This window comes from Astatotilapia calliptera, chromosome 12 (genome assembly GCF_964374335.1).
Source record: "Astatotilapia calliptera chromosome 12, fAstCal68.1, whole genome shotgun sequence".
In the NCBI taxonomy this organism is placed as follows: domain Eukaryota; kingdom Metazoa; phylum Chordata; class Actinopteri; order Cichliformes; family Cichlidae; genus Astatotilapia; species Astatotilapia calliptera.
This window is the reverse complement of record NC_137433.1, coordinates 6,626,991-6,645,643: the sequence shown is the minus strand read 5'-3', so window position 1 is coordinate 6,645,643 and position 18,653 is coordinate 6,626,991. Positions and strand designations below refer to the sequence as shown.

At 43.2% G+C, this 18,653-nt stretch overlaps 1 protein-coding gene across 1 annotated transcript; it reads left to right on the top strand.

The window, feature by feature from the left end:
• Positions 1–226: 226 nt before the first annotated feature.
• znf703 (zinc finger protein 703) lies at positions 227–3,730 on the top strand. The gene is made up of 2 exons (XM_026188619.2): positions 227–889; positions 1,407–3,730. Exons 1-2 carry the CDS (start codon positions 632–634, stop codon positions 2,907–2,909), a joined length of 1,761 nt encoding a protein of 586 aa, XP_026044404.2. The 5' UTR covers positions 227–631; the 3' UTR covers positions 2,910–3,730.
• The last annotated feature ends 14,923 nt before the right edge of the window (positions 3,731–18,653 follow it).

Below are 18,653 nucleotides of genomic sequence, written 5' to 3'. Positions count from 1 at the left end.
GTTTGCACTGGGCTTATGGAGGTCACTGACACAGATTTCCACCTACATTACAGCCCTGGGTAAGAGGGTGAGGCAGGGAGACAAACGCCCCTCGCCTCCCTCACCCCACTCCACCCCATCCTCGCTCCGCCCCTGCTTGTAAATGCGGGCACTTATGATTGGACGGCGGCTCCTTGCTTTGAAATCCCTCCCTTCCCGTCTTTAGTATGTGGAAGAAGTGAGGTATTGTGAGGCTGCTGCAGTGGGAGAGAAACACTCACACGGGAGGACTGTCGCACACTCTGTCCGTTGCGGGGATATTCCTTCAACTTACCCGTTATTTTGAAGAGCAGTGACTACTTGTGGTGTTTTTGTTTCCATCTTCTCCAACACTGGATAAGGAATATTTAGGAATAACTGACGGGTAATATTAAAGAGCCCCATAAAGGATGACATTTGGGCGATTTGTTCCTCTGTAGAGCCAGCTTTGGTCCGACACGAAGGACGCGCACAACGCACTGCCCTGTGGATTACTGCACTCTCTCTCTCTTTTTTTTTTTAAAGTTCATCACCATGAAATGTGCTTCTAAATGAAAGTGAACCCCGCGGCCACCCGTTACATGCCTCCGTCCCTCTTTGCGCCCCGATCCAGATGAGAGATCTCCCCGGTGGACCTGAACCGCTTTTACGCAGCCAGTCCCCGGAACGCAGCGCCGCCGACGATCCACACCGGACAGGAGCGGAGAGACCGTCCGTTTCCACACCCACTCCTTGTCTTTCTCCCTCGGATCCTTCGCGCCAGGCTAAAAGGCTTCCTATCCGGATCGTAAAGATGTTGACGGCGCACAGCGGCCACTTGCTGCACCCGGAGTACCTCCAGCCTCTCACATCCGCGCCTGCCAGTATTGAAGTAAGTGGATAAGAAAAAAAAAATAAGATATGTCTGCGGCACCAGATGTCGTTTTTCTCTTTGTCTTTTTCTTATTCTTCTTAATTTGAATTATTTCTTCTTAAATCCACGAGTGTAGGAGGGCTGGAATGTTATCCGACGAAAATCCCGTCTGCGCCATTTTACGCACGGCAGTTTTTTGGGGGCAAAATGCAAAACACCAGAGTTTATAAATACAAAATGACTGCAACTTATAGACTTTTTAAAAAAATCGCCACTTTAACACCACGTTGTTAATCGTTCCGTTTGTATTTATGGAATGTTTACGATGTTTTTCATTTTCTTTTCTTCGTTTTTACCTAAACTTTGCTTCAACTTTCACCCTCTGACGTCTTTTATTCATTTCACTGTTGAAAAATTAGAATATAATATCTCGGAATTAAAATTTTTTTTATCTGTATGGGTTTTATGGTGTAATGTTTGATTTGCTTTAAAAAAAAATCATTTATCTATTGCTTTTGTTTTTGTTTTTCCTCAGCTGGATGCCAAGAAGAGTCCTTTGGCCCTGCTGGCACAGACCTGCTCTCAAATTGGTAAACCAGACCCCCCCTCTTCCTCCAAGTTGGCCTCCCTCTCCTCCAGTAGTCTGGGAGACAAGGAGCCCTCCAGCCGGTCATCCAAGTCCGGAGAACAGCACCAGTCCCTGGAGGACAAATCCAGCTTCAAGCCTTACTCCAAGTCATCAGGCGACTGCCGTAAGGATGTTCTGGTGACGAAGGGGCCTTCAGATAAAGCGTCTTTCAGGGTGCCAAATGGAAGCTCCGGTGGTGGTTCATGTCCATCTTTCCCTCCCCATTCACGGTCACCCGGCTCTAGTTCTCCTCCCCTGCACAGTCAGAGCCAACCCCACCGACAAAGTCATTCCCCTTCCATACAGCCCCCACCACACTCGCAGGCTCCACACGTGGACAGCAAACCTGGGAGCTCAGAGCCAGCCAGCTCGGACAGTAATAGCAACAACGCTGGTAAAAAAGACTCAGATGCAGCTAAGTCAGGCATGGATGGTGCACAGTTAGCCAACTCCAGCCACGTACGGGCCAGCGCCAACTCCAGCAACGCCAGCTCTGCAAGCAGCCCGCGGCCAGAGAGCAAGGCTGACCCGCAGGCCTCCTCACAGTCCAGTCTGGGCTCAGGGCACATCGCCCCAGTCTCCCCATTTAAACCAGGACACTCTGTCTTCCCCCTTCCCCCTGCTTCTATGGGCTACCATGGCTCCATTGTCGGGGCTTATGCCGGCTACCCGTCCCAGTTTGTCCCTGGCTTGGACCCTACCAAATCTAGTTTGGGTTTAGGACTTTCAGGGAAGCACCCCAGCTCCAGCCCACTCACTGGAGCCTCACCCCCATCTCTGATGCAGAGTTTATGTCGGGACCCTTACTGTCTGAGTTACCCCAATGCACCCCACCTAGGAAGCAGTAACTGCTCCACCTGCGTCCATGACCCTTCGAGCCTCAAGTCTGGTTTTCCCCTGGTTTACCCCTCACATCACCTTCACTCTCTACACTCTAGCTCCTTGTCCTCTAGCACGACCCCCTCTCTTTCCCACCCCCTTTACACGTATGGTTTCATGCTCCCTAATGAACCGCAGCCTCATGCCTGTAACTGGGTGTCTGTTGGGGGTCCCTGTGACAAGCGTTTTGCAACATCAGAGGAGCTGCTGGCCCACTTGCGTACCCACACAGCCCTGCCTGGTATGGTGGACACTAAGTTGTTGTCTGCCTATCCATCATCGGTTTCATCGACAGCTTCCTGCCATCTCCACTTGCCCCCACCCAGCAGCCCGGGTACCCTGCCCAGTTCCTTCTCCCTCCGTGGCTCTCCTGGCTTGGGTCTGGCACGCTACCACCCCTACAGCAAATCCCACTTGCAAGGAGCCCCAGGACTTCCCATGCCATCCCTGCCCTCCTCCTCAGCCTACTACTCCCCCTATGCCCTCTACAGTCAGAGACTGGGCTCAGCCTCAGCCCTTGGATACCAGTGACATCCAAAACTGCGTTGATGCCCACAGACTGCAGGCACCAGCTTGGGATTCTCCAGAGCAGCCCTGAAGATGGATAGTCAAGATTGGGGTCATCACCAGTACAGGGCATCGTGCCTGTTGGCCTGCCTGCCAGGAACACCACCTGTTAGCCTCAGGATTGCGACTGGTGCTCCAAAGGCAAAAGACTGATGGATCAACTGCAGCAGCAGAGAAAGAACAGACTTTGGTGATCCAAGACGGGTGGGAAGCAGAGCTTAAAAATGATAAACTTGTCTTGATTTCTTTTGTTTTTCTCAATATCTCTCCTAGATCTTAAAAAGTCTGTATTTATTTTTCACTCAAGCGCTTGGTATTCAACTCCTGGGGGTTGGAAGTTTTGCTGTCCAAATGAATTCTAACTGAAAAGGAATGATTTAAGTATACTACCATTATGCCTATCATACACACACAAAAAAAGTTGCACCATAATGAAGATGGATTGTGAGGTTTTATTCTGAGAACCTCTTTTTAAATTTTCTTTCCTTACTGCTGTTTTGTTTTGTTTTTTCCTCATCCTTCACTGCGTTATTCAGACTCTGGAGAATTGCATGTCTTTGAGAATTATCTTGAACAATGCCATTATTTTTATTTGTACATATGCAAAGATGTAATATTTTTTCAAGCTTACATGGGGTCAGCAAGCTACAGTCTCCCAAACAAATGGTGCAGAGATTAAAAAAAAACAACAAACAATATACAAAGAAAAAAAAATCAATGATGGCTGTGCTATCCCACCAATAGGAGAAAGTCTTATTTTGTTAAATAAATGATACATGATTGCATTTCAACTTGTTTTTTTTCCTCTTTTCTATTCTATATATAGCACCATGAAGTATCTTTTTGTCTCAAGCATCAGAGGACACAGTAAATCTCGCCAGACTGCAGCACTGCACTTATCTAAGCCCATCTATCATACTGGCTCTCACAGCCGCGCTATATGTGGCTGTGTGTAATATTTCATGGCTCATATCAGTTGACAGGGCCGTCCTAAAGAGGCCACGCTGGGTCACATTAGCCCTGTTAGCGAGTCTCTGAAGACTTTCATCCCACCTACTCTTCGATGCCCGCATTGCTTTTGTTGTTGCGGGTGCTGCGCTTAATTGCTGATTCTTGTTTGTGAGGCCTGGAAGCAGCCACCTCAGCAAAGAGGACGGCTGTGCCGGGTCACTGGGACTTCAATAATGACCTGAGGGAGACGTCGACCTGGGAGCTCCTCACGCTCTGACGGATTGGCCTGAAACACAAAGGCCAGAGCTGACAATGGGAGGCGGTTAATAGAGAAATATTCATCAATGTGCTGACACCTCCCCTGAGGAGAGCCGGCTCTCTTGCAGGAACCGCAAACATGGAGGCCACTGTCCTGATGCGAAGAGCCATTTTCTGTGCTGTTTGGCTGCTGCCCCGTGGTTTACTGAAGTCAGCATTCTCCACTCAGAGCTGCTGGATGCTAATTTAAAGGGAAGGACTCGGTCTATCTTAAAGCCACACCACTGCCATTAGTGCTTCAGCCCTGATAATGTATCTGTGGCTCCACTCTATTTGGCTGACAGGGCGTAGGTGGCGCAGAGCGCCGTGGCTGCGGTCTCCAAGGTGGCTATTGACCCCGACTCCCAGACTCCTCCACTCTCGCGCTTCATTAGCACTCCAGACAGGGGAGAGGCAAGCACAGGTGTCACTTGACAGGACCATTAACAAAATGGATGACCCTCCCAAACCAATCCAGCCCCTGCCACACCAGCAAGGTCACGGCGCCCTGATCACCACTCTGGATAGCTCTTTGGGACAATACGCCTATTTTTCTCCTTTAGAAACCAGAGCCAGGCACTTGTCTGAGAGAGGACAGACTTACTTTCATGTTCTTGCTTTTCTTATGTCATTTATGAAGTAGTCTAGACAAAATAGGTCAAGGATGCAGTGCATTTCTTTTGGAACTTGCAGAGTTGTGGTGCTAGAGATGTAGTGGATTATGTTGCCCCCTAAAGTTGTGCAGGTGAAACACAGGTGAAAAATGAAGCGATCGTCACTGTTTTCTTGCTTTTGATGCACATCTATGCAGCTGCTGGGATGCTGTTTTACAAACTATGCACAGAGACCTGGTTACACCGGCCTGAATCTGAAGATGATTCACACTTGGAGGTCACGCAGAGGGGAGAACTTTCAATCTTGTCGGGAGGGTGGTGGAATTAATTCCACTGTTGCCAGTTTACACTCGTTCATCAAATGCCTCACTATTCTCCCTATCCCGGCGCTCATCAATCTCCTACATCTATCTTCTCTCCCCCCACACACACTCTCACAGCTGAGTCAACACCCACACACTCCATTTATGTCGCCTCCGCAAGACTCTGTGTGTGTGTGTGTGTGTGTGTGTGTGGGTGTGTATCCAGCACTGATCTTTTGTTCACAGAGTGCTTACACAAATGTCCCTTTCACCAAAAATGGAGATTTTTTTAAATAAGGGTACAGTTGACGATATTTTCCAGCATAACTAAATATCTCTGTTCTGAAACAAAACAGTGCACGCCTTTATACTCTGAGATATGTGCAGACACGTACACGTAAGCTCAAAATGATCATGTATGAATGAGTAATAACTCTTTCTTATGCTTGTCAGCACATGCACATATGTAAATGACTGTAAAAACAACAAAAAGAAAAAAGAAAAAAAAATATTTAGATTTAAATTTCATCACACTAAAAATAATGAAATGAAGCGACTTTGAGAATGTTTTTAAGAGTTACATTTGTAAAAAAAGAACTGAGTTAATTTATTTCTTCTGAAACACTATCTGACTCTGGTGGGTTGAGTGTGTCTTTACTGTGGTACTCCACAGTAAAAATATAGCAATTTTCCAAGTAATTTAACCCGTTTTTAAAGTAAATATGACAAATATAAATTTATTCTGCTGAATTTCTGCTCTGCTTAATCTTTGTTGAGCTTGATTAAAAATAATACTTTTCTTGTTTTTCTAAAGAGGGTGACTCCGTCCTCTATAGACTCCCATGTAGAAATGTCTGTCTTTACAGCAGATCTGCAGCCTGGTTAAGACAAAAAATATTCCAGTTAGTGAACTGGAGCCCATGTTTGTCACATTTGTACCTGTAGGAGTATTTTCATTGGGTCTATCCATATGTCATATCAGCACTTGCGTGGTACGCACTTTTCAAAAAGTGAAATTATAGTGTTTTATTAGTTTGCTACTTAGGACTAATTAGCAAGTATGTACAGTTTATGGATGCCATTTGCTAACCAAGCTAGCCAGTATTAGCTGCAATCTTAGCACTCCACCCTTTCATCCAAATGAATGAAAGGCAGTCACCTATGGTTGTAAATTAATTGATAAAAAGAAAATGTAATTACAATGGCAAGTTTCAAAATGTGTTCTGAAAAAAAGAGTCATCGGGGGCCCATGTCCATCTTTTATATACAGTATATGTGGTCTGGGTATATCTTAACTGTTACCCCAAAGGAAGAACTACAACACTTCCCCAAATAATTCAGTATCTTATAAAATAAAACAATTATAAGGTTATTCTGTACCCTCTAAAATCTCTGTATTTCACTTGAAAAATCAATGCTTTGATTTTATAATGATTTCTCAGAAAATGATTTCTTGCTGACAACACTGATGTCGCACTCTTTTTTATCCTAACATATGATCAGAGACAGGAGTGAGCCTTGTTACACGTTGTTCTTTAAACTCATACGATATCAAAAAAATGGAAAACAAATGCTAATGTTTTCATTCAGTGTAGGACTGAAAGTGCTTCTAGTCATAAGGACAGCACAGTAATGTGCAGCAATGAAAGTAATCAGAGTAGTAGTAGTAGGTAGTATCAGTGGAGGTGGTGCTGGAGGGCACTAATATTTTCCTCTCTGTGCGTCAGTGCAGAGTGCCACTGTGAGGTCCTGAGCAGTGGCTGACAGGCTCGGTGATTAATGACGACAGGGTGTGGAGCTGCTCTTCAATTAGACGCCAGCTCTACCCCGGCTCACGTCTCTGCTGACAGCCAGGACAGAGAGAGAGAGAGAGAGAAGGGTTTTTCAGTCTCTCTCTCTCTCGTTCTCACTGTGTCTTCAGAACAAAACATTAACCTCAACTCCATGACTACCACCTCTGTGTTTAACATCAGGACACAATACAGAGCCTTCGGCATCCAACAGTGACCGCAGTGTTAAAGCAACCCAGATGGCGTGAACACATCCCTCATCAGGGCCTGTCACACAATCTCTGTTTTATTTCTCCACATAAGCCCTGTGACTGACTCCTCTACATGCCTGTGTCGATTCCGCTCTCATTCACGTCTGCAGCCAGCCATGCTGAAATGCTCTACGTGGAAAAAATAAAAGCCATATTAAAGACTTCCAGGTTGGTTTGCAGGGCGAAAGGTGGTTGGAACAAGTTCCTCCAACACCTCCAAGTGCAATCATGTGCACTTAATCAGAGGAAATAAACCTTTTGACAAATAAAATGCATGTGGACAATACATAGCTTTAGTTGGGTGGGTCTTGGTCATCTCTCTTGGAAATGTCATGTGTTTTTGTGGACAATAGCACAAAGACACTGGGCTACGATACAGTCCTGTCTCATAAAAAATTTAATTCCCATTCAAATAAATGGCAGATTTTCCCAATTATAGTCTTAGAACTCCAATTGTAGGACTAAAAGACTAAGACTCCAATTTTTCAGAAGAGGCTTTATCCGGAAGAGAAATCCGTGAAACCTGTTGAAGAATTAAGCAACAAAAGAAGTAACATTAGAAGTGTAATATCCAAGGATACAAGGTTTTTAAAAACCCTATTTAGGACAAAGTCAGGCAACTTTTTAAACATGTTTTGTCAGCTTCGAGTTGGATTCTATTCATGTGGTAGTGATGTCCTGGTCACCACCAAGATTAAATTTAAATGCGATAGTAATTCCAAATAACTGCCTGGAAGGATTTAAAGATGTCAGCTCAACGTGGGACATGATTCTAGAAGGACCTTAATTCTTCATTGCATAGATTCAAGATGATGCTAGAAATGCAGCTCAGAGATTTTGCTTCGCACCGACATGACAGCATCCGATTTGTCGGCTTCACATCCATGATGTGAAACTCGTCTTCCCCCACATCTCAAATGGACAATACAGTGAACTCATTGTCATGTTCAAGAAATTATTTTGAGATGATTTGAGCTGTAATTGGATACACGGTGGTCATAAAGACACGGCCAACAGCAATACTCACGAGGACTGTGGAGTTTAAATGATGCTCGGTTGGGCTGAAGGGGCTGAAAGTGTGCAAAGAAAGCATCCCCCATAATATTACACCACCGACAACAACCCGAACTGTTCATACCTGGTGTGGTCTTCTGCTTCCTTGGCCCATCAGCTTCAAGCGATCGATATGTCGTGCCTTCAGAGATACGCTACGGCATATGTTGGTCGTAACCAGTGTTTACTTGAGTTACTGCTGCCTTCCTATCAGCTCAAAGGAGTCTGGCCATTCTCTGACAGCAGCACGGCATTTTTGAGCAGATAAGAGCCACTCAGTGAATATTTTCGCTTTCTGGACATGTGAAGCCTGTAGATGGATCCATGGGAAAATCCCAATAAATCAGCAGTTTTTAAATACTCAGAGTAGCCACATTCAGAGTCACTTAGATCACCTTTCTCATATGTTTATATGTCTAAATGCTCGTCTGTACCCAAAAATTCTTCAATTTTTTAAAGTAATTTTCACATTTACACAGCTAAAGTTTATATAAAACTTGTGAGTTATTGGATGCAAAGTATTAACAGTCAACACAAATGAAATGTAATACATAACTAAAAATGTGATGAACCTGAACAAATTGTACAAACTTGATCGTTTGTACAATTTATTTTGGGGTTGAGTTATTTATTGATTAGTGACTGAGAGAGGCTGTCAGCTCAGCTGTATAGCTGCAGACAGAGAAACAGTGCTCTCGGTTTGATTTCCATCCATCCCTGACCTTGGAGAGCCTCACTTGGCCTCGACGTGGAAAGCTGCCCGGAGCTGCTGCGGTCTACAAAGTTCTCGTGGTGAGAGCGAGCACCGTTAATAGACATACCCTCCCTAACCACCAGTGGAGAAATGAACGTTTCAATTACAGTACGGTGCTCTGCTAATAGCGCTTGAACCGTGCGTCCAGCTGGATTCCATTTGCCGCCACGCTGGGAGATCGCTGCAAAGATGTCACGGCCGTTCAGAAACGAACGTGCCTTGGCGGAGAGCGAGCAGCTGCTGACGATCAGGATTCATGCTCGGACTGACAACTTGGGTATTCCTTCCACTTTGGGACGGCCTGTGGTCATAATGTGCTTGGTGTCAGCATTGTGGGTCTAATTTCTGTTTTATGTCTCCATTTCATATTTCATGGTCCTTCCTGCTGCTTTCTTTTTTTCTTTTTTTCTTTTTGCAGGATTAGAATCTTTAATAAGAGGTTATGTGAACTGGAATTAATTCATCACAAATTGTCTGTGTGAGTGTATGTCTAAATGTGTTTGCAATGGCTGGGTGTGCCAAGGTCTCTCTTCGGTCACTTAACACACACGAGATGTTTGTTAGCTGACTGTCAGTTGAGTTGGACTTCAGCTGCCAGATCCAAACACTGTGTCTGTGTGCATCACTCAGCTGTGTGTTGTTCAGACACCACTGCAGAAATATGCATTATTCCACCTGTCAACACACTGTAGTACGCAGCTGCACACACGCACGCACACACACACACACACACACACACACACACACACACACACACACACACACACACACACACACAGGTTTGCTGTATACATTACACATCTGTATATATTACATATAATTTAATACATGTGAGCTATTCTCAGCCTGTGTAACAATGCATTAAAGCTATGAATCATTAGGTATATTGGATGCATAAATAACGGTTATTTAAAGTGGAAATGACAACTGCTAATGAAATCCTTTTGTTTGGGTACTGCTCATGTCCTCTGTGCCAGAGTTGATATCTATCATTGTGAGAATGCTATCTTCCCTTTTGCTAAGAGAGAAGACGCCATTCAAGTTTCATTTTCTGTCAGGGACAAAGTAGTCAAAAGACACCGAGGCAGAAGCATAGCATATTATTCAAAAAACAGCTTGTAATCTACTCAAAAACCAAGAAGACATAATTACGAAATAAGCTGGCGCATACATCAGCTAAACAGAATACTACCCAACAAATCAAGATCTAACTCAACAAACTAAACTTTTTTTAGCGTCTCCTTTATTTGTTATGGGTCAGAATAAAGCAGATGTTTGATTTGGCACAGGTTTTTACAACATGCCCTTCCTCAGAGTGTTTGTTAGGCAAACGTGTGAACCGCTACACTACAAGAAGAGGCTACACCAGAAACCTCCTTGTGATCACTTTGGTCACAATTAGATTCCCCTGACTTGCCAGAAAATATTCGCTAAACAACCCCAAAGCAGTAATGGAAATTGAAATGGAGTAACACAATCCGCTTGGTGTCAAAGTATAAGTTGTGCCTAACTGACACACTTCAAAAGGCTCAACTTTTACTTTGAAGGTGACCCAGAAGGAGTAGTATTTGCCATCAAGTCAGCGACTTCCATACAAACTACAGGTAATTGTAGAATAAAGAACAGCACTGCTTACCTCTTTGCAACCATTTTTACCACGTTGCCAGTGACTGACCTTTAGGCCTGTTTGACTCTAAGGGAAAATGTATGTTCTCCAACAAGTTGTGAGTGCCTGTAAAGGTTGCTGGCTGTCACTGCGAAATTGAGCCCCATTCATGCAGGGGGCTTTAGCAATCAGTGACCCCGTGGTAATCACCAGTTGCTAAAGTAAAATATTTTTATGTTATGTTTACATCTGGTTAGCAAGTGTTTGCTGGTTTGCATGCTGTCACTGGAGTGAAATTCATTGCAAAGTGATGGGACAACACCAAAACACTTCTTTGATTGCTAGCAGGTTGCCAACAGTTTGCATGGAGGTTGTCAACTTGTCTGCAAACACTGCTCACAATAGAAACTGGAAGTTGCACCATTTGAAACATGTTAACTTCAGCAGTAAGGCACAACTTTTTACTTTAACAATGAACAATCTCTATTGCACCTCTTCAAGGTCCATAACTGCTCAGAATAAATGGCACGTTTTGGAGATAAGTTGGATTCTTCCAGACAACCTACAAGAAACATCAGCAATCTGCTCGAGACCAAAGTACTTACAAAGCAGTTTTTGGTCCTCTGTTTGAGACAAATTTCACTTGGCAATCACTTGTCAACAGTTCAGGAGATAAACATTTCACCTAGCAACCGCACACTGCAAGGGGGTCGCCGACCAGTATCTGGAACTGTGTGAGTGAGGCTTTAATCAGCAAACAGGTGACATAAACTAAGTGGAAAAACTTGAATAGTAATTCATGACAAAATTGTGTGTGTGGATATGGCAGTCACACTCACTTTCTGCTTCACTTCCCATGTCTCCCTAAGCTGCTGCACTTGAAGCTCTGAGACCCTGGACAGGCCCGGCCCAGTGTGAAACAGGTTCCCTGATTTCTTTACATTAATAAGCTGTTCTGTCCTGCAGATGGACAGAAACCAGATACCCACCCAGCAAAAACTGGAACAAAGATGTTGGAGAGGATGTGCCCAGACATTTGAACACTGAGATTTGGTTAAAATAGTGAAAATTGAAAACCTTTGTCCTGAAGTCATTGAAAAAATGTCTACAAATAGACAACTAAAGTTGGTGAAGAATTTTTTAAACAGAAATCATTCTGTTGAACACTTCCTCAGATTTGTTGAAATCATCTTATTCTGAGGTAGCAACGCTAACCACAGCACCATCGTGCTGTTTAAGCATGTGGGAGTAGGGCTGGGCCATATCATACCGTTCATGGTAATACCGGTTTAATGTTGGGCTATGATAAGAAAATGAAATATCGCAATAGAATATGGGTACAATGCGCATGCACAGTGCCTTTTTTTTTATATGCACATGGTGGAAAAAGCATGGCGGTGACGGAGAATGAGAAGGGCGAAAGTGGATCGTTGAATGAAACGGATGAACCAGAATTGGTTTGTGAAAATGCTGCAACTTCAGTGGTGTGGAACCGGAGAGAGGGCGGTAAGGGAAGCATGTTTTTAGACCTCTAATAAAACTGCTCAATGGTTAAACATCAAATGGTGAATGGTCAAAATGAGGTTGAATTCAGGTCACTGCAATAGCCTGAAAAGACAACTCTTCTCCACTCACCCTTGAACCAAATTGTGACAACAGGCAGTATTAAAAAGTGGATACAACTTCTGGGTCTGAAAAGTGAAACCAAAGCAGAAGGGGCTTAACCCCGTAATATTTTTAAAGGCCGGCAGGCAGTGACTCATGCAGTTGCAAAAATACATTCAGTTGTGAGGGAAATCAGCCCTCGGCTCCTTTGCTCTTTCACCTCAGTAAACACTTTCCTGACAACTTTATGGTCTCTGTCACTAGCGTCGGGTCAAACTGAATAAAACATGAAGTTTGTTTTGTGAAATGTTGATCATTATTGGGGCGTCACGGTCCGGGTGTGCGGATGGAATTTTCCGTCAGGCTCCTGAGTCTACGCGGTATCCGCCCCTGGGCCGGGCCATCTGCTGACCCGATCGGGGTCAGCAGATGGCCCGGGTCACTCTGCGATCGGGTCAGAGTGACCCGATCGCAGCCAATCGGGTCAGAGTGATTTTAGCCGCACGTTGACGTTCATTCACCACTAGCTCGTCATCAACTCATGTTGGTAGCGGCACACATGCTTCAAGCTCTCTTTGTGAATACTCCACTTACCTTGTTTTCTTATGCCACAGTTCCTGAACTCACCACGACTCAAATCTCAAGCTTAAGCTCGTCTTTCCGATTCAGGATACCTTACCAACATCTTCAGTGGAAATCACTCAGTGCCTTGTCTGCCCTCCTGCCACCGCATACCATCAGGAACCTCTGGGAACTCAGGTCAGCCATCCCTACATCATCCTGCTCACTCCGGATTCACGTCACCCCTCCTCTCAATGCTTACTCTCTCCACCTGCAAGTAAGAAAACCATGCATTATAAGATGCATTCTGATTTTGTCTCACTGGGACATAACTGACGCAAAATTACACAAAACACAGCAAGTTATGCAATTTCAAACTCTATTTTTAGAAAATTTAAAGTAAATTCAGGTTTTTTTAATAGCCACTTGCCTCTGTGTTGTGTTTAAAGATGGACCTGTTCGTTTCAACCTGTCAGTGCTCAGATTGTCTCCAGTCACACGCTGTGCGTCACACTTCCTCATCACGTGTCACTGTATTTATTTTTTTACTTGTGACAGATCTTTACACACGATGGTTTGTGTTAGCAGCTGTACGCCATCCATGACTTCTCTGTGTTTGATTTAGCAGGACTGTAACAGTGTGAGAGTGTGCGCTCGCATACACAAGTTTATATAAGCAGAGGCCTTGTGGTTTGTTGAGCGAGGGTGAAAAAAACCCAAACTGTTTTCCACAGGGCAGCGTGATTATTTTTACTTTTTTCAGAGGACCCTTTTTTGATGTAAGAGACCCCTCCCTCACCTCTACAATCCCTCCCCTACCTTCCCCTCTTCTAATAGCAAGCTATCCACATGCCTATGACTGCGCTTGGGGCAAAAAAATAAGAAAGAAAACGGGGATGGGGTATGGGAGGGGAGGGAGAGCCGGAGAGAGGGCGGTAAGGGAAACAGAGCTGATTATCCAAATACAGTCATTAAAGGGGAAATGTGTTTTTCAAGCTGTCAAGATGATTAATGGGCAAGAGCAGATCCTCACAAATGCTCTTGTTTAGTCTAACTGGCAGACACGATCCTGCCCATTGATTTATGGCAGGCCTGCTGTGTGAGACCATAGTGAGGTTAGAGGGTGTATGTGCTTAAGTTGCAGCGTATGTGAGTTTGTGCGGGTATTTGTGTGCACGCACATATGCATATGTGTGGTGGCTGTAGAGGGAGAAAAGGGTGTTTTTGGTCCATATGGCCAGAGGAGCGAGAAGGGATCAGAGAACACAGGAGAGCAGTGAGCAAATTCACCTCATCAGATTTCGCCCTGTGCACTGACGAATCAACACAAAACAGAGAAGGCGAGCTGAGGAGGTTGTTGTTGTTTTTTTAATCTACATTAGGGCTTCATGATTGAACATCAACAGCAGGATCGATGTTACATCCAGAACGAATCAAACAGCTGTCCAGAAGTACTTAGACTTTCATCTGTCACTTGCCAATATCCCTACCCACAGATGAGACTTGAACAGAATAAGAAATATTTCTCCCATTGCTCTGCTGTAACTGATTTTATCTCATGTTTCTTTGCTCTGTGTTGTTGATAACATTACCTAACAGAGTCTGAGTCAGTCAGAATTAAGAGGACAGTGGCCTGACATGTTTTTAATACAGATATTTGCTTTCTAGCTGAGAAATACACAAGAATATCAACACTACTGTCATTTACTATATCTGTGGCATGAATGTGAAGGTAGAGCCAGCAACGTTTGCTAGGAGTTTGATGAGAAAATAGAAACAGGATTTCATGGAACTATGAGTAAGCAGCTTGCTACTTTTAGGGCATTTATGAACATGTCTAGATATTATCTGTTTGTTGTATGTAACAGATCTTAAGTGACCTTGAACTATGACAAAATAGCACGCAACCAAAATGTGCGAATCAAGAACGCAGCCTCTTATTTCAAAAAGCACCAAGCGGGGTAAAGAACATGCAACACCCTTAAGCCAGTGCAGAAGTACGAAAAACTGTACTTCTTTAAATGGCTGGCTACAAAATCTTGTCAGAATATTTATTTTTACATTGAAAATCAACAGTTTGAAGCCTGGAATAAAAACAATTTGGGCCTCTATGGCTAATTTTTCCCTTTAGGGCAGGTGATAAATAGCTTGTAGAGTTTTAGCAAATTTAATGTTTAATATTGTATTAAGACTGTTCTTTTGTTCAGTTTTTCTCGCAAATAGGCCTATGTTTTCTTATTATATTATTTTTCAATATTCAAATTAAGAATCTTTGTTAATTACATTGATTTGGAGGTGCAACTTGCCAGTGTTGCCAACTTAGCGACTTTGTCGCTATATTTAGCAAGTTTTCAGACCCTCTTAGCGACTTTTTTTCTAAAAAGCGACTAGTGACAAATCTGGCGACTTTTTCTGGTGTTATTGGAGACTTATTTATGACGACTTTTTGATGTGAAAGCGCATATCGCTCTTACTCTCAATAAGCAGCGGGTGCTGCGGTGGGCACCTCGACCGTTCCAAAGCGCTCACGGGCGGAGGATAGTCCTCCCCCCACTGCTATCAGGGCAGGAGATGTTCACACCTATGCGTTCAAACGGCAAATGAATCGCGCATGACTGTTGTTGTGATTTGGCGCTATGTAAATAAAATTGAATTGAATTAACTGAGATTTCCCCATCATTTTGGCCAAAACAGGTCAAAATGCCAAATATAATGTGAAAAAAATACTAGCAACAATTCAATTCAATTCAATTTTATTTATATAGCGCCAAATTACAACAAAAGTCGCCTCAAGGCGCTTCATAGATACAGAGAAAAACCCAACAATCATATGACCCCCTATGAGCAAGCACTTTGGCGACAGTGGGAAGGAAAAACTCCCTTTTAACAGGAAGAAACCTCCAGCAGAACCAGGCTCAGGGAGGGGCGGCCATCTGCTGCGACCGGTTGGGGTGAGAGAAGGAAGACAGGATAAAAGACATGCTGTGGAAGAGAGACAGAGGTTAATAACAGATATGATTCAGTGCAGAGAGGTCTGTTAATACATAGTGAGTGAGAAAGGTGACTGGAAAGGAAAAACTCAATGCATCATGGGAATCCCCCGGCAGCCTACGTCTATTGCAGCATAACTAAGGGAGGATTCAGGGTCACCTGGTCCAGCCCTAACTATATGCTTTAGCAAAAAGGAAAGTTTTAAGCCTAATCTTGAAAGTAGAGATCGTGTCTGTCTCCCGAATCCAAACTGGAAGCTGGTTCCACAGAAGAGGGGCCTGAAAACTGAAGGCTCTGCCTCCCATTCTACTTTTAAATACTCTAGGAACAACAAGTAGGCCTGCAGAGCGAGAGCGAAGTGCTCTAATAGGGTGATATGGTACTACAAGGTCATTAAGATAAGATGGGGCCTGATTATTTAAGACCTTGTATGTGAGGAGCAGGATTTTGAATTCAATTCTGGATTTAACAGGAAGCCAATGAAGGGAAGCCAAAACAGGAGAAATATGCTCTCTCTTTCTAGTCCCTGTCAGGACTCTTGCTGCAGCATTTTGGATTAGCTGAAGGCTTTTCAGTGAGTTTTTTGGACTTCCTGATAATAATGAATTACAGTCGTCCAGCCTGGAAGTAATAAATGCATGAACTAGTTTTTCAGCGTCACTCTGAGACAGGATATTTCTAATTTTAGAGATGTTGCGCAAATGGAAGAAAGCAGTCTTACATATTTGTTTAATATGTGCGTTGAAGGACATGTCCTGGTCAAAAATGACTCCAAGGTTCCTCACAGTGTTACTGGAGGCCAAGGTAATGCCATCCAGAGTAAGAATCTGGTTAGATACCATATTTCTAAGATTTTCAGGGCCGAGTACAATAACCTCAGTTTTATCTGAATTAAGAAGCAGAAAGTTAGCGGCCATCCAGGTCTTTATGTCTTTAAGACATTCCTGCACTTTAACTAATTGGTGTGTGTTATCTGGCTTCATGGATAGATAGAGCTGTGTGTCATCTGCATAGCAGTAAAAATTTATGCTATGTATTCTAATGATGCTGCCTAGGGGAAGCACGTATAGTCTAAACAGAATTGGTCCTAGCACTGAACCCTGTGGAACTCCATCATTAACCTCAGTGTGTGAAGAGGACTCTCCATTTACATGCACAAATTGGAGTCTATTAGATAGATATGATACAAACCACTGCAGTGCAGTACCTGTAATACCTACAGCATGTTCTAATCGCTCTAATAGGATATTATGGTTAACAGTATCGAACGCTGCACTGAGCTCTAGCAGGACAAGCACAGAGATGAGTCCACTGTCAGAGGCCATAAGAAGATCATTTGTAACCTTCACTAAAGCTGTTTCTGTGCTGTGATGAGCTCTGAAACCTGACTGAAACTCTTCAAATAAGCCATTCCTCTGCAGATGATCTGTTAGCAACATAACTTGGTATAGAATATGGCATGCTAATTATATCTCATGTCCTTGTAGCAGGCAGTCTAGAAGCTTAGCTTAGCAATTAGCTTAGCACTGACCCAGGAAACTGGGAATTAGGTAGACTCGCTCTATCTGCAGGGGACAGAAAGTGACAGTTTGTTCTGTATGAGCTACACAAACACCATGTAACCTGTTAAATTTAGAGCTGCTGATAGCAGACAAAGCTAGACTACCCATTTCCCCTTGTTTTAGGTACCAGCATCTGAGCTAGCTAACCAACTTCAGACTATAACCTTTAAACAGTATAAAGAAAACAAGCCTGCATCTGTCTTCTCACTCAACTTTCAGCAAAGTAGAATAATGTGTGAAACTTTTCCTAAGCTGAAAGAAAGAGTGGTTGCTGCAGGAATAGCACTGGATATAAGGGCGTCGATTCTAGCTCAAGTGAGCAGACAGGCTGAGTGAAGTTTTAATTTCTGTGGAATTTCCTGTCTCTTAATGACAACCAAAAACATTCAGTCCGAGCTTAACAAACTTTCCTTCACTTGCCTAAACCCGTTAGCTGACATTTTTCACCTGACTAACAAAATGACGTGTCTGCTGTTGCTGGTAGCAGTGCATAGTATTCCCATGAGTTGTCAGGGGAAATATGTATCTGACAAAAGATACTGTGTTACCATATTTTTTTTTCCTGCCCACACTCTTGTACTGGATGGTTTACAAGTTTTCCAATTAGTTTATGTCACGTCGTCCATTCCAAGAATCATTTAAAAACCAAACCTTATTTATGCAAATGGTTATAGACATTTCATTAATGAAATGTTTCACATGTTGGTTTGAATTCTTGCTTTTAGATTAAATCTCATGGTTTAAGGACATATTATTGTTCTTATTTTTCTAACAAAAAACTTTTCTAGGTATGAATTAAATTAATTTCTGAGAATACTTATCCGGCAAAGAAAGGCATGCACATAGAAACCGAAACTTCACTGATAATGTTTTTCACAGAAAAATATCAGGATCACATATCAGGATCTCCCACATTCTCTCTCTGGCTACTGAAAACAAGAAAAGAAATGTGTCTTTTCTAACAAAAACTTTTCTAGGAATGATTCATGTTAATTTCTGAGAGTACCTGGGAAAGAAAGGCACATCCAATACAAAGAAACCAAAACTTAACTGTGGAAATGTTTTTCAAGGAAATAGGTATCAGCATGTCCCACATTGTTTCTCTGACAAGTAAAAAACAAGAAGTATCTTTTAAAAAATGAATGTGAATTCATTCTTGTATTTCCTGCCACAAGTTGGTGTTGCTCTCCAGTGCTCCAGAAAAAAAGAACTCTGTTCCGTTAAACATACATAAAAAAGGTTTACGTTTTTTTGCTTTTAGTATCTTGTTGCTGCTGCAACAAAGTCATAAATGATGTTTCCTCTCATTGCATCGGAATAAATGAGGCCTTCAAGGGATTTCAAGACAAACTCCATGAATTTATTACAAAT

Coding starts and splice junctions, on each gene's coding strand:
- znf703 (XM_026188619.2), top strand. CDS start 632: ATGAGAGATCTCCCCGGTGGACCTGAACCGCTTTTACGCAGCCAGTCC. Junction 890..1,406: donor CCGCGCCTGCCAGTATTGAA/GTAAGTGGATAA, acceptor GTTTTTCCTCAG/CTGGATGCCAAGAAGAGTCC.